The 14,732-nt window shown below is 45.9% G+C and overlaps 1 protein-coding gene across 1 annotated transcript in view; it reads left to right on the top strand.

Annotated features, from left to right (window-relative positions):
- Window positions 1–14,732, top strand: part of AP3B1 (adaptor related protein complex 3 subunit beta 1) — a 1,093,919-nt gene that overhangs the window by 634,124 nt on the left and 445,063 nt on the right. Inside the window, 1 exon segment of the mRNA XM_029575420.1 lies at window positions 5,645–5,759. Within this exon segment, the coding sequence (XP_029431280.1) occupies window positions 5,645–5,759 (115 nt within the window).

Raw genomic sequence — 14,732 nt, 5'->3', positions numbered from 1 at the left:
GTCTGGCCATTGAGAGGGCTAGGCTGAAGAAAAGAGGTTACTCGGAGCCAGTGATAGATACACTCCTCCGAGCTTGCAAGTTTTCCACATCCCTCACCTACGTAAGGATCTGGAGAGTGTTTGAAGCCTGGTGCGACACTCATGGCACCAATCCACATGCGACTACTATCCCTATGGTTTGGATTTCCTGCAGGATGGACTTCAGAAGGGTCTCTCCCTCAGCTCCATCAAGGTTCAGGTGGCTGCGCTGTCTTGCTATGGTCCCAGGAGGGATGGCAAGACCATTGCCACGCATCCAGATGTTTCTCGCTTCCTGAAAGGAGTCAAGCACATTTGTCCGCCACTGAAGTGGCCAGTGCCTTTGTGGAACCTCAATATTGTTTTGGATTTCCTCGCAGGATCCACCTTCCGACCCCTTCGGGGCCTATCTCTCCGTTCTCTCACTTTGAAGATGGTGTTCTTGCTGGCTGTATGTTCAGCACGCCGCATTTCGGAACTACAAGCACTGTCTTGCCGTGATCCCTTCCTCAGGATCACTCCTGAGGCTATCCATCTTCGTACAGTTCCATCCTTCTTGCCTAAGGTAGTCTCACAATTTCACCTCAACCAGACCATATCTTTGCCAACCACGGCAGGTCTGAAGAAATCTGAAGACGGGCGTTTGCTACGCCATCTTGACATTGGCAGATTGCTGCCCAGATATCTGGAAATGACAGAAACAGTACGAAAGACTGACCATCTGTTCGTCCTTCACAGCGGGAAGAAACAAGGTGAAGCGGCCTCTCGGCCCACCATCGCCCGCTGGATTAAAGAAGTCATCAGAGCGGCCTACGTAGAGGCCGGGAAGTCACCGCCTCTTCAAGTCAAGGCTCATTCTACCAGAGCCCAAGCAGCATCTTGGGCAGAATCTAGGATGCTGTCGTCTGCAGAAATATGTAAAGTGGGCGACGTGGTCCTCCTCCATACCTTCTCCAGGTTCTACCGTCTGGATGTCCAGGCCAGGGAGGTCACAGCATTTGCGAGGGCAGTATTTACACGGTCCTCAGGCAGCCTCCCGCCCAGTCCGGGAGTAAAGCTTTTGTACATCCCACTTGTTCTGAGTCCATCTGGCTACACGACAGGAAATGGTGAGATTACTTACCTGATAATCTCGTTTTCCTTAGTGTAGACAGATGGACTCAGCATCCCGCCCAGCTGCCTGTCTACATTGGTTTCACCAATTCAAGGTAAGCCTTATCACTTCTCTCATGAGTGCGTCCACTCTGCCAGGTGTCGACGCCTTCTGGTTGGGAATGCTGGCGGTCTCCAACTCCTATCAATCGGTCAGGGGAATCCTGTTTTCACTATTTCATTGATCATCAGTACACATATATCCATAACAGCTTTTGCAAGGAAGATTACTGAAGAGCTTCACTTCCTGTGGGGGTATATGTACCCTTGCTGACATCAGATCCGTCTCCAACTGCTAGCACGAGCACACTATACCCACTTGTTCTGAGTCCATCTGTCTACACTAAGGAAAACGAGATTATCAGGTAAGTAATCTCACCATTCCAGCTTCAGACTGAAGAGGACTCTAGGCATCAGATGCTGGAGCTTCTCCAGTTTCTCGATGCTCCAAAGGAAATCATGTCTATCCCTATTCATGAAATCCTTCTGGACCTTTTAAAGAGAAATTAGGAGCACCCTGGCTCTGTGGCACCTGTCAGCTATAAGGCAGATGCCCCTGGCTTCTAGAGAACTCAATTAGATCATCACTCAGTGGTTGTGGAGTCATCCCAGAAGAGGGCACGCACTCCAGACCTCCTTCTTCCATTCCTCCAGGAAAGGAACAAAAATTCCTGGATGCATTTGGAAGATGCATATTCCATGACTCAATGCTGATCTTTTGCATTGCTTCCTATCAATTGTACATGTCCCAATACAACAGGGCCCTGTTCACAAAGATTCAGGAATTTGCTGAAGCCTTACCTCTGCATTTCCAGGACCAGCTTCATGCCTTAGCTCAAAAAGGCCTAGATGCTGGCAGACATGAAGTACGGTCTGCATATGACATCTTCGACACTGCCTCCAGAGTTTCGGCGGCAGGAATTAGTGCAAGGAGATGGGCCTGGCTAAAGTCTTCAGACCTCAGACCAGAAGTACAGGACAGGTTAGCTGACTTGCCCTGTGCTGGGGATAATCATTTTGGAGAAAAGATTCAAGAAGCAGTGGCAAAGCTCAAGGACCACCAAGAGACTCTGCGCCAGCTCTCCTTACTGCCTTCAGATCTCTCTTCCTCTTCCAAAAGATCCTTTAGGACAGACTCCAAGAGACAAGTCTACTGGCAAAGGAGATACTATTCCCCGGCGTCCAGGGTCGGCCTCCTAAGCCTTACCAAAAAAGCCAACCCAGGCAACCTCGAGTACAGAAGTCACAGCCAGCCCCCCAGCCAGGTCCAGCGTCTGACTTTTGACTCCTTCCCAGAGAGCAGTACCCAGCCTCCACTTCCGGCTATTCCCGTTGGAGGCCGGTTGTGCCACTTCTCCTGACCATGGCACACAGTCACCACAGATCAGTGGGACTCGCTGTAATAACCCAAGGTTACCACCTCAACTTTCTCTCTGTTCCACCGGATTCCCCACCTCGGCTGATGTGGGGAACATCCAACCACTCATCACTCCTGGAGCAGGAGGTCTCCCTCCTCCTCCAGTCCTGAGCAATAGAGCCAGTGCCCCTCTCCCAACAGGGACAGGGGTTCTATTCCAGGTATTTCCTGATACCAAAAAAGTCAGATGGTGTTCGCCCAATACTGGATCTTCACACCTTAAACAAATACCTACAAAGAGAAAAGTTCAAGATGGTGACCTTGGATTCTATTCTTCCCCTTCTCCAAAGGGAAGACTGGCTCTGTTCTCTAGACCTCCAGGATGCCTACACACACATTTCAATTACTCCGTCACATCGCAGATTCCTGCGGTTCCTAGTAGTTTCAGAACACTTCCAAAATCGAGTGTTACCATTTGGCCTAACATCTGCCCCCAAATCTTTACCAAGTGCCTCGTAGTGGTAGCTGCCTTTCTCGGGAGTCAGAGTCCACGTCTTCCCCTATCTTGACGATTGGTTGATCAGGGCTCCCACTCAACAAACTGCACTGACGTCCCTGTTTCTCACTTTGCATACCCTGATCTCCCTAGGGTTCCTCATAAACTATCTAAAATCCAGGCTAGTTCCTTTTCAAACCCTGTCATTCATAGGGGCCAACTTGGACACTCCAAAAGCGAAAGCCTTCCTACCTCGGGATCGAGCTTTCACTCTTGCTTCTCTGGCCCATTGACTGCAGTCTCGATAACATTCAACTGCACGTCATTTTCTGGTCTTACTGGGTCATATGGCGTCCTCATGGCCCGCCTTGCCATGAGACTAATGCAGTGGACTGTAAAATCGCAGTGGATTCAGTCTTCTCAGCCAATGTCCACCATTGTGGATTTTAATTGGTCTCTCAGCGATTTCCCTTAGACCTCAACAAATGCTACAGAATGCCACAGCTAGGATTCTAACAAAATAAAAAAAAAAAAGAGACCACATCACCCCAATTCTAAAGAATCTCCACTGGCTTCCGATTAAATATAGAATTCTCTATAAAACTTGTTCTATCATACACAAATCTATCTACAAATCCTCCCCTCTGGACCTCAGGATCCCTTTACAACTATATTCTTCTTCCCGCCCGTTAAGAGCTGCCCAAAAAGGCTCTCTAAAAATGCCTCCAGTTAAATCATTTTCAAATAAAAGAGCCTTCTCTACAGTCGGCCCGAATCATTGGAAATCTCTCCCTTCAGAACTTAGACTGGAACAATGTCCAATTACTTTCAAAAAAAGACTCAAGACTTGGATCTTCTCCCTAGCCTACGCCTAATTCGATCTTAATCCTTCCTATCCACTGGATGCAAATTATCATGTTTTTCACTGCCAAACAACCATAGATATAATCTCATATTGCTCTAGTCTCATATAATCGCCTGTTACATGTTTGACTGCCAACCTTTACTGTTTCGATTATTTAAAGGTTCTATGTCATTATGAGTTTAAATGTATAATATCCAAGTTCTTTATTTCCTGTTCTCTGTAAGACTCAAGTCAGTCATTTCAATAGTTGTATGTAAACCGAAGTGCTTAGTGATTTTGTCTCTAGAACCTCGGTATATAAAAAATGTTAAATAAATAAAAATAAAATTGTCCATATCACCAAACTCTAGCATTCTATCTGGATCATACAGCTGGCCACAGGAAATCCACTCAATTGTTTGTTTCCTTCGATTCCATCAAATTGGGTAAACCTATGGGTAAGCAGACTCTCTCCTCCTGGTTAGCGGACTGTATTTCCTTTTGCTATCAGCAGGCATGCATTCCGCTTCAAGACTGTGTCAAGGCACACTCTATCAGGGCCATGGCAACATCAGTAGCGCACCTACGCTTGGTGCCGCTTGCTGACATCTGTAAGGCTGCTACCTGGAGCTCTTTCCACACCTTCGCAGCCCATTATTGTTTAGACAAGGCTGGCAGACAAGATTCCATCTTCGGCCAGTCTGTGCTACGCAACTTATTTGCAAACTATCCTTCCGCCAACCCTTTAGGGTTCAGGATGCCCTCTACCAAATTCCACCCCTGTTGTTGTCCCTGTTGCACGTCTTTGGGTACATTTAGTGCATTGCTCGGGCATCCACAGCTCGGTACTCACCCATATGTGAGGACTACCATCCTGCTTTTCCTGTGAGAAAGCAGAGTTGCTTACCTGTAACAGGTGTTCTCACAGGACAGCAGGATGTTAGTCCTCATGAAACCCGCCCACCACCCCGCAGAGTTGGGTTCATTTACGTTTTCTTATTTTATTTTTGCATGTACTTTTTACTATAAGACGAGACTGAAGGGGGACCCCTGCTGGATGCAGGGTTGGTTCTATGCTGGGCATGCCTAGTAGGTGCCAGTCAAAGTTCTAGAAACTTTGACAGAAGTGTTCCATGATTGGGCTCCATCCTGATGATGTCACTCGGTTATTTACACTTTCGAATAATAGAAGGACTAGGGGACATTCCATGAAGTTAGCAAGTAACACATTTAAGACTAGTCGGAGAAAATTCTTTTTCACTCAACGCACAATAAAGCTCTGGAATTTGTTGCCAGAGAAGGTAGTTAGTGCAGTTAGTGTAGCTGGGTTCAAAAAAGGTTTGGATAAGTTCTTGGAGGAGAAGTCCATTAATGGCTATTAATCAATTATACTTAGGGAATAGCCACTGCTATTAATTGCATCAGTAGCATGGGTTCTTCTTAGTGTTTGGGTAATTGCCAGGTTCTTGTGGCCTGGTTTTTGGCCTCTGTTGGAAACAGGATGCTGGGCTTGATGGACCCTTGGTCTGTCCCAGCATGGCAATTTCTTATGTTCTTATGAGGACTAACATCCTGCTGTCCTGTGAGAACACCTGTTACAGGTAAGCAACTCTGCTATCCAGAGAAAACTCCTATTTGGAAAAATGCATTATTGAAATGGCCTCTGTTCCTACCATTCCAGATTAACAGCAATCTACTATATAACATACTGATGTTCCGTCGATAACTGTTTCTGTTTTATTCAGAAGTATGCAATATCTGCAATCTTCTTTTATAGATGAAAGAATGGGGAACCTCACTAGCAAAAATAAAGAAAGAGAAGCCTCCTGAAAAATTTTACTCTGAGTCAGAAGATGATGATGATGATGGAGCAGCTTCTATTAGCAGCAGTAGTAAGTGTTGCATAGTTTTCATTAGGCTTCTGCACAAAGGGGCATTTGAAGTTCAGTTAGTTTGAAATGGATATATAATGCATATTTTGTTTATAATTCAAAATCAGGGGCCTAAGATTTTCTCTGATTCTATGTCTATGGGAAAAAATTCTTAGTAATAGATCCTTTTGAGTCATTGTGAATATACTTATCAAAGAAAAAAAATCCACTCTGATGTTGGTGAAATGAACTGCATCTTATCCCAAACTCTTCTCACTTAATTCTTGTCTAAATTGTTAGTTTTTCTTAATATTATGGATTTTTTGTTAACCCTTAAAAATGCACTTTATATATGGTGCTGAGCAACCTGTGCGGACACCACAAGTAACCATGGTTCCTGTGCCAGACCAGTTCCATGCGGTTACCTGGGGGTTGATGGCAGGTTGCGATTTCATGATGTCAGGTCCAAGGTTGAGAGGAGGATCACTTCCATGCATCCTGATCCTGTCCCCTTTGTCAGGTTCATGATCCCATTGGATCAAGGATCACTGGAGCAGGGAGCTGAGATGGATAAGAGCGTGCCAGAAACTACTTAGCTCTTATTTTTTTCTTCCTGGGCCATGTGCGGTAGGTCAAGCTATGCACCCACTCTCCCACCCTTTTATGATACATTTATATAAGCCTAGTTAGTCAACTTTTGTATTAGTGAAATTAGGTATGTATTCCTTGTGTTATGTTATAATTCTTAGATTATTAATCTAAGAATGTTGTAGTTGGGGCGTGGTACCTGGGCCTCGGTTGAGGGGGGTTAAAGTTGAACAGTGTCATGCTGGAATGGCTGGGGTCATCTGATGCCTGGGCTCTAGGCTCTGGAGTGGCATCAGATTGGTGACCCAAGACTCAGCCTTGTCACAGTCCAGAGGGCTGACAGTCTTGCTTGCATGGGGCAGACTGTCCAGAAGGTCTGGACCTACTAATTCTTACTGGGAGACTCCTGGTCCCAGGTGGGCAGCCGGCCTTGCTTGCATGGGGCGAATTGCTTGAAAACCCTGGACGTACCAGATATATTTATAGCCCTATGTTAACAGGGGTTCGGGTATATCGGTTAGACTTCTTTATTAAGGTTCATGAATAAAGCTATGGCCTTTTATTATTCCATTCGAATAACTGTATGAGTGTTCACTAAATTTAGTATTCTTCAAATGCATGCAGGCCCTGGACCTGCCACAGGTACCATGGTTTAGTGGGATTGGTACCCCATAAGAGTGCAACTGAAAAGGGGATTTGTAAAACTAGATAATGAGTTGAAAGAAAAAGTAATTTTCTTAGCATTCAGTCAGATGAATCCGGTTCAAGTGTTATACAGCTCTAACAGCAGATGGAGATGGAGCAAACTGATTTCATAGTACATATACCCCTACAGTGATGTCAACCTGCCAGTATTCTCCGTCTCAAGCAGATGGTGAATGTGCATCTCCCCATTGAGGATTGCTTCATTTTAAAGAAAAGGAGAATTCAGGAAATACATTTTCCACGCTCTCCTGCGGTGATACCAAATGGTCACCCCCCCAGTTGAGAATTCCTGAGGTGATTTCCTTGGTTTCTCAGATGAGTGCCTTGGTCCGTTGGCAGATTTGTCAACCGGCATGGACTTAGCTGCTTGAGCAGCTGAAAGGCAGCAGGTGCAGGAAGCCGAGCACAGTGGTGACGGCACATGCCCTCTCCCCCCGCAGCTGGAGACAGTCTCCCTACTCAGCCAGGTAAGACTGAACTCTGGTAATTTTATTTTATTTATTTTTTTACTTAAGATTATACAGGGACTTAGAAGGAAGGGCTTCCTCCTCCCCCTGTCTTCATGCTTGGTGCTCTGGTCTGATGTTCGTCCCACTCCGTGGGAGGTCGAAAGACATGGGCAGCCTGGCATGGGTTGAGCAGCCTTCTTAGGCTAGTCCCCGCTCCAAGGCTTTTCGTTGTGCACAATGTGGTAGGCCGCAATGATTTTTCGCATGCTTACTAATGCTGCCCTCTACAGGATTGTTAGTCTGGTATGTGTGTCTAGCTGTGCATCCAATTGTGGCTCTGTTTTTGGGCACACAGTCAGGATCTTGTAATCTGTGCACCCACATTAAGTGCATTTCCCTCTATACTCAAGTGTATTGTGTGCTTAAGTTGTTTGTAAACGTAATATTTGAGCTGCCTAAGTGTGCATGCTTAAGTATTGGAGACACAATTTTTGCAAGCCTAATTCAGTGTGTAAAACAAAAAAAAACCCAGCTAGACAGCTTCCATCTGCTGCTCAGTGCACTGTCAGCCATAATGGCTCCTGTACTTAAAATGCCTAAGCACTTTCTCTTTGCACTGCTTGCCATATTTGGGCATCTCAGCCAGCAGTGCCCATGGATTTGTGCCAGCGCTGTTTGGAGGAACAGGGAGAATTGTCTTCCTCTGATTTCACTAAGCCTGGTTCTTCCCAACCTGTTGTGGGTCTGGGTAAAGGCGATTTATGTGGGGCGCCTGACTTCGGACCCTCCCCTAACTGGTTTCTCAGCAGGGGAAGTAGCTCAGTGAGTGCTCCTCAGGCTCCTCTTGGTTTGGATTCCTCTAACTTTTCATGGGTAGAATTTTTCAAGGGGTTGCAATCCTTTTTTCAGGCACAGTTCTCGGCCCTGTCCAATGCTTCTCGAGCAGAGGCAAAGGTAGGTACCTTGCCTGGACCTTCTGTTAAGCTCTGGAGTACTCCTGTAATGGCAGCAGAACCTCTGTATAGAGATCTGGATGGCACAGATGACACTGATCTTCCTCTCTTGAGGATGGTGAAATCCCCCCCCCCCCAACTCCAGGTTAGAACTGTATAGAACTATGTTGCGGTTCTTTCATAGAGATGAACTGCCAGCTCTGATTTGCAAGACCTTGACAATGCTTGTTGTACCTGGGGCAGATTCACAAGAGAAATCCCATTTTGGTTTCCTTGCAATAAAGCCTCTTGTTTTTTTTCCCATGATGGAGGCCATTCAAGAACGGGTTAGTTTTGAGTAGGGCACCCCAGAGACTAATTTCAAAGGGGTCAGATTTTAGAAGGCTTGTACCCTCTGGATCCAGTGATAAGAGAGCACTTACATTTTCCTAAGGTAGATGCACTTATGTGTGCAGTCTCCAAGCGGACCACTATTCCCATGGAAGGAGGAATGGCCTTGAAGGATGCTCATAATAGAAAGATTGAAACTATCCTTAAGCAAGCCTTTAAAGCTGTGGCAATGCCCTTGCAGATCACTACTTGTTGTTCCCTGGGGACTTGCTCTTGTTTGCTTCTCTCCCAGGAGGTCGCTGACTCTGATTCTAAGGTAAATTCCAGGGCAGTTATGGAACCAGCTGCTGCCTTCTTGGCAGATGTGGGCTGTGATTTGGTCTGAACTACAGCCAGAGAGATGACTTTGATAGTAGTTTCCAGACATCAATTATGGTTCAGAAATTGGTCGTCTGATGTGGCCTCAAGGCTAATCTCACCAGGCTGCCCTTTCAAGGCTTGCTTTTGTTTAGCAACAAGTTGAAGAAATTGGCCAGTATTTGGGGCGAATCTCCGATTTCTCGTTTGCGGAAAAGAAGAAGCAGGCACAGCCCTCCCCTAACATGAGATGCCATGCTAGAGGTTTCAAGTGTTTTCGACCTTACAGAGGAGCATTCTTTCAGAGGACTCATCCCTTTAGTAGGTCTCAGTCCTTTCATCCCCGACAACCCAAAAGAGGCGCAGGCTTGAGTAATGGAACCTCCCGAACCTCCCAATGAAGTTTGCTGACTCACTCCCAGGAACAGGAGATAGGGAGCTGCCTCTCTTTTATTGGAGGTGGGTCAAAATCACATTGGATCAGTGAGTCCTGGAGGTGATACGAGAAGGGTATGTGATGGAGTTCTGCAGTGTTCCTCAGGACATGCTTGTGGAGTCTCCCTGCCACCCTCCGCAGAAAAAGTGGGCAGTGGAGGGAACATTGACAAGGCTCCTCAGTCTGAAGGCTGTGCCCACATATCAAGAAAATATGGGGCAATACTCCATTTATTTCATTGTGCTAAAGAAGGGCTCTTTTCATCCCATTCTGGACCTCAAAGTTGTCAACCGTTATCTGCGAGTGAAGCATTATCACATGGAGACCGTGCACTCTGTGATAATGGTCGTGTAGTCGGGGAATTTCTGACCTCTCTGGATCTATCCGAGGCATATGTTCACATTTCCATCTGACTAGAATGGCAACACTTCTTGCGGTTCACAGTTCTTGGACACCACTTTCAGTTTCATGCACTGCCCTTTGGTTTTGCCACCGCTCCCAAACCTTTTACCAAGATAATGGTTGTGGCTGCGGCAGAGTTGAGAAAGGATGGCATACTAGTACATCGGTATTTGGATGATTGGCTGATTCGTGACAAGTTGATGGAAGAGATCCACCTGGTGACTTGCAAGGTGATTTCTCTGTGGGAGTTTGGCTGGGTGGTGAACCTAGCCGAAAGTAGTCTTCAGCCTACTCAGTCACTGGAATACCTGGGGGTTTGGTTTGACATGAAACAGGGCAAGGAGTTCCTGCCCAAAGCTTAAATTTAGATGTTGCTAGCTCAACTCTGTATGTTGTTGAACACTCTGTGCCCATCCGTATGGTCTTACCCTGCAGTTTCTTGGCTTAATGCCGGCGACCCTGGAAGTGATAGGGCAATGGTGCATATACGTCCTCTTCAGCACTCTCTGCTGTCTCTGTCAAATCCGGAGTTCCAGGACTGTTCGGTTCAGCTCCACCTGCCGATGGAGGTCGCCTCTCAACTTCTGTGGTGGCTACAGGCAGATCTACAGAAGGGAGTTTCCCTATCCCCACCGGACTGGCTAGTTCTGTTGATGGATGTGAGTCTATTGGGATGGGGAGGTCACTGTCAGGAACTGACAACGCAAGTGTGCTGGAGTGTAGAAAGTCTCTGGAACATCAATTGACTGGAAGCCAGGGCGGTCCAGCTGGCATGCTTACAGTTTGGTGACAGGCTGCAGGGTTGCTCAGTCCGAGTAATAGATCAACTTATGGAATAGGCAAAGGAGCATCTGCAGATTATCTCAGCCTTGCAAATTGCAGGCAAAGACAAGATAAAGGCAGACTTTCTCAGCAGAGAGAGTCTTGAACCAGGAGAGTGGGCGTTGTCAGACGAGACGTTTTAGCTGATTTAGGTTCACTGGGGTCTCCCGTTCCTAGAGCTGTTGGCAACCTTGCGTATGCAAACGTTCTGTGATTCTTCAGCTGCAGATGAGATCCAAAGTCATTAGGGATCGATGTCCTAGTGCAGGAGTAGCCAGAAGACAAGTTACTGTATGCCTTTCCTCTATGGCTCATGTTGGGCCGATTGATTCAAAGGATCAAATGCCACAGAGGGGGGTTGGTCTCAGTTGCTCCAGATTGGCCCAGGAGACTGTGGTATGCAGATCTGCAGAAACTCCTGGTGTATTCACCTCTTTGACTTCCAGCACACAGAGATCTGTTGCAGCAGGAACCTATTCTTCATAAAGATCCAAATCAATTTTGTCTTGCGGTATGGCCCTTGAAAGGGCTCGCTTGCCGAAACATGGATACTCTGCGGCAGTGATTTCCACCTTGCTAAGAGCTAGAAAGTTCTCACTTCCTTGGCCTATGTGCAGGTTTGGAGAATGTTTTGAGGCCCGGTGTGAGGATCGAGGTACTCTCCCTTCCGTGGCCAAGATTCTGCTCATTTTGGAATTTTTGCAGGATGGCTTGAATAAAGGCTTTGCTCTTAATTCCTTAAAGGTACCAATAGTGGCTCTCACCTGTTTCAGGGGTCAGGTAAATGGTGGATCCTTGCCTGCTCATCCTGATGTGGCCCATATTCTGAAAGGTGTGAAACATCTTCGGCCTCCTTTGCAATCTCCAGTGCCCCTATGGAGTTTTAATTTGGTTTTGGAGTTTTTGGCGGGCCCTACGTTTAGACCATTTCATACTCTGTCCTGGCAGTTGCTTACCTTGAAAACAGTTTTCCTTGTGGTAATTTGTGCATAGGGTTTCTGAATTGCAGACCTTGTCTTGCTGAGAACCATTTCTCCAGGTGACTCCAGGGGTGGTACAGCTGCATACTGTTCCTTACTTTTTTACCAAAGGTGGTCAGTGAGTTCCACTTGAATCAGTCCATCTCCCTGCCTTCTGTGGACAGAGAGAGATGTGAAAGAGCATCAACTGTTGTGTGCCATGGATGTCAAGAGGCTTATTGTCTGGTACCTAGAGGTTATTGAGCCTTTACGGAAGTTGGATTGCCTGTTGGGGCTTATTCTACTAGGGCTCAGGCAGTATCATGGGCAGAAATTAGATTGTTGTCTCCGGTTGACATCTGCTGAGCTGCAGCATGGTCCTCCGTACACATCTTTTCCAGGTATAAGAAATGAGAGATTACTACTTACCTGATAATTTCCTTTTCTTTAGGACAGTCGGATTAATCCGGCCTCCCTCCCTCGGCTACCAGATGGTTGCATATTGATCCTCCTGTGTGCTGAAGTTTTACAGGCTTACTAGTAAGCGTTGCACCAGTCCCTAGCCTAGTGTTATTACTTTCTTATCTGAGCTCAGTGTTGCCTCTTGGCTGAGTATTGATATGGTTATTTGTTTTTTATTCAAGTTTTTTGCTAGTCTGTCCACAGTTGCTTTTGCAGAGAATACTGGTGGGCTGATGTCACTGCAGGGGATATATGTACTGTGACATCGGCTTGCTCAGTCTCCATCTGCTGGTAGAGATGCATACCCCACTTGTTCTGGATTCATCTGACTGTCCTAAAGAAAAGGAAATTATCAGGTAAGTATTAATTTCTCAATACCTCAGGTAGAGGTGAAACAAAGAGGAGCAAATATGGTAATTCAACCAATTATGCGTTTAAACATCATTATGTGAGGTTTTTTTTTTTTATCGTTGTCATAAGGTTGCACACACAACATATTCCATAAACTTTCAGGCACTCTCGGTGTTTTATTGGTTTAATAATGCTCAGATATTATTGAAGCCTTTACATAACCTTGTATAGTTTTCAATGAATCTGATAAATAGATACATTCATAGATGTAGCAATCTACCCCATTATCATAATACTCTTGCCAACAGTTAGTGATGCCTCTATAATCTCTTCAGTGAATACCAAATTGAAGAATGTTTAGCATTTCTCCTCCTTTCCTCTCGCCTCTTACCCTCTCGCCTTTCTCCTTTCACTTTTCTTCTTTGGTTATCTTTTTTTTTTTCCACTTGGGCCTTTCTAATCTTAAATACTTTTCACTCCTCTTGCAAATTTACTAGATATTCTGCTCTGTACTCCTCTTTCTTGGATAACATATATATTTTGAATGATGACTTTTTACCATTTTATTTTTTTACCACCACTTTTGAAAACCAAGGCTTCCAAAAGATCCAACCTGCTTGACACCTGCAATTTGCTGAAACACATGGCCTTGTTAGGGATATTCATAAAAATCTGTTTTCTGTTTTTCCTGTGGTTACATGATTATTATTGTCCTTTTCTATTTAATTATTAAATAGGTTGCTTTTAAAGGTTTATTGCATGTTATTTCCTCCTTTTATATATTTTTATTGGTATTTTTAATTTGTCTTGGATGTTTTTTCATATTTTTTTTCCATACGGTTCAGGAGTGTTATAATTAGTGAGGTTTGGGTGGACCCTTGGACACTCTGGCAGCTGACCACGCCCATGGGGGAAGTCCCGTGAGGGGCCACAGGTCAGGCTCAACTCTGGACTCACAAACACAGATAGTTCTTTATTTAGACAGTTTGAGAAGCCACCAGAGTTGGCAGTAGTGAGTAGAAGATGTAGCCCGGCTGGGCTAGTATTCTCCAGGGCGCTGGAACAGCGGTTACTCTGGTAGCAGTGCTGTAGTGGAGAGAACTGAGAAAATGAGTACAATAGAACATTCACAGAGTCCCACGTATGGAGAAGCCCCGAGATAGGGAGAGCTGGCCCTTGAGGAGCGAGTACCAGATCCCTGGAAGCAGAGAGACTCGTTGGCAAAGTACTCACACAGCGGTTCCACGTAGGAGATGGCACTGGCGCTGGAACGGAGGCAGGCCCTCGAGGAGCGAGCACCTGGTTCCAGGGAGACAGCTCTGAGGAGTGGATGATAGTAGTACTCACTGATGGTGTCGGTAGCGAATTCTTCCAAGTAGAAGAGGAGATAAATGCAGGCAGCGGGTCAGGGAACATGGGTCCTTGAGGAGGGAGTACCGGTTACCTGATAGCGACCTGAAAGAAGCAAAAGCGGCCCCCGAGGAGCGGGTACCCCGTTAGCAGAAAGAGTCCAATGGAAGTTGGAAAGGCAGAGTAGCTGGGTATGGAGAGCGAATCCTATCCGTAAGAATCCCCTTGCTAACTCAATGGCTAGCAATAAATTGTAGGCTTAAATATCCGGGCAGCGAGACGTCAACACAGGGGGACGCCCCTGAGGAACGCGCCAATGAGGAAATGAGAATGAGGGCTGTGTGGCGCGCGTGCCCTAAGGTACCTGTAGAACATGGCGGGAGGCTGGTCCGGGGACGCTGGAGGGGATGGCAGGTGGATGCCGCGGCAGCCAGGCGTCCGTGAAGAGCAGGAGGAGCCGCAAAAAAGGAAAGGTAGGCGGAGCTGTCGGGAAGTGACGGTCGCAACAAGGAGTTATGCCAAGTGCTTTTATAAAAATAATAAAACTTATTATCTCAACTTCAATCAATTCAGTCCTGGTGATTTCTTGTCTGACATATTTTGTATGTCTGTACAGGAGGAGCAATATCTGTATGGATATTTGTATCACAATTTTACTGTATTCTCTGGCACATCCACTTCTATTACTATTCCATTAGCAATCTTTCCCTTAGATCCATCAAAATGCATTATTAATACATTGATAACACCCGTGTTAAGAAAAAGGGACATGTTTAGAGAAATTTTAGAATTACCACATCATGCGGTAATTTACCACTTTGCATCTGTAG

The sequence above is a fragment of the Rhinatrema bivittatum genome, chromosome 1, assembly GCF_901001135.1.
Source record: "Rhinatrema bivittatum chromosome 1, aRhiBiv1.1, whole genome shotgun sequence".
NCBI lineage: Eukaryota > Metazoa > Chordata > Amphibia > Gymnophiona > Rhinatrematidae > Rhinatrema > Rhinatrema bivittatum.
This window is presented reverse-complemented; position numbering and strand designations above follow the sequence as displayed.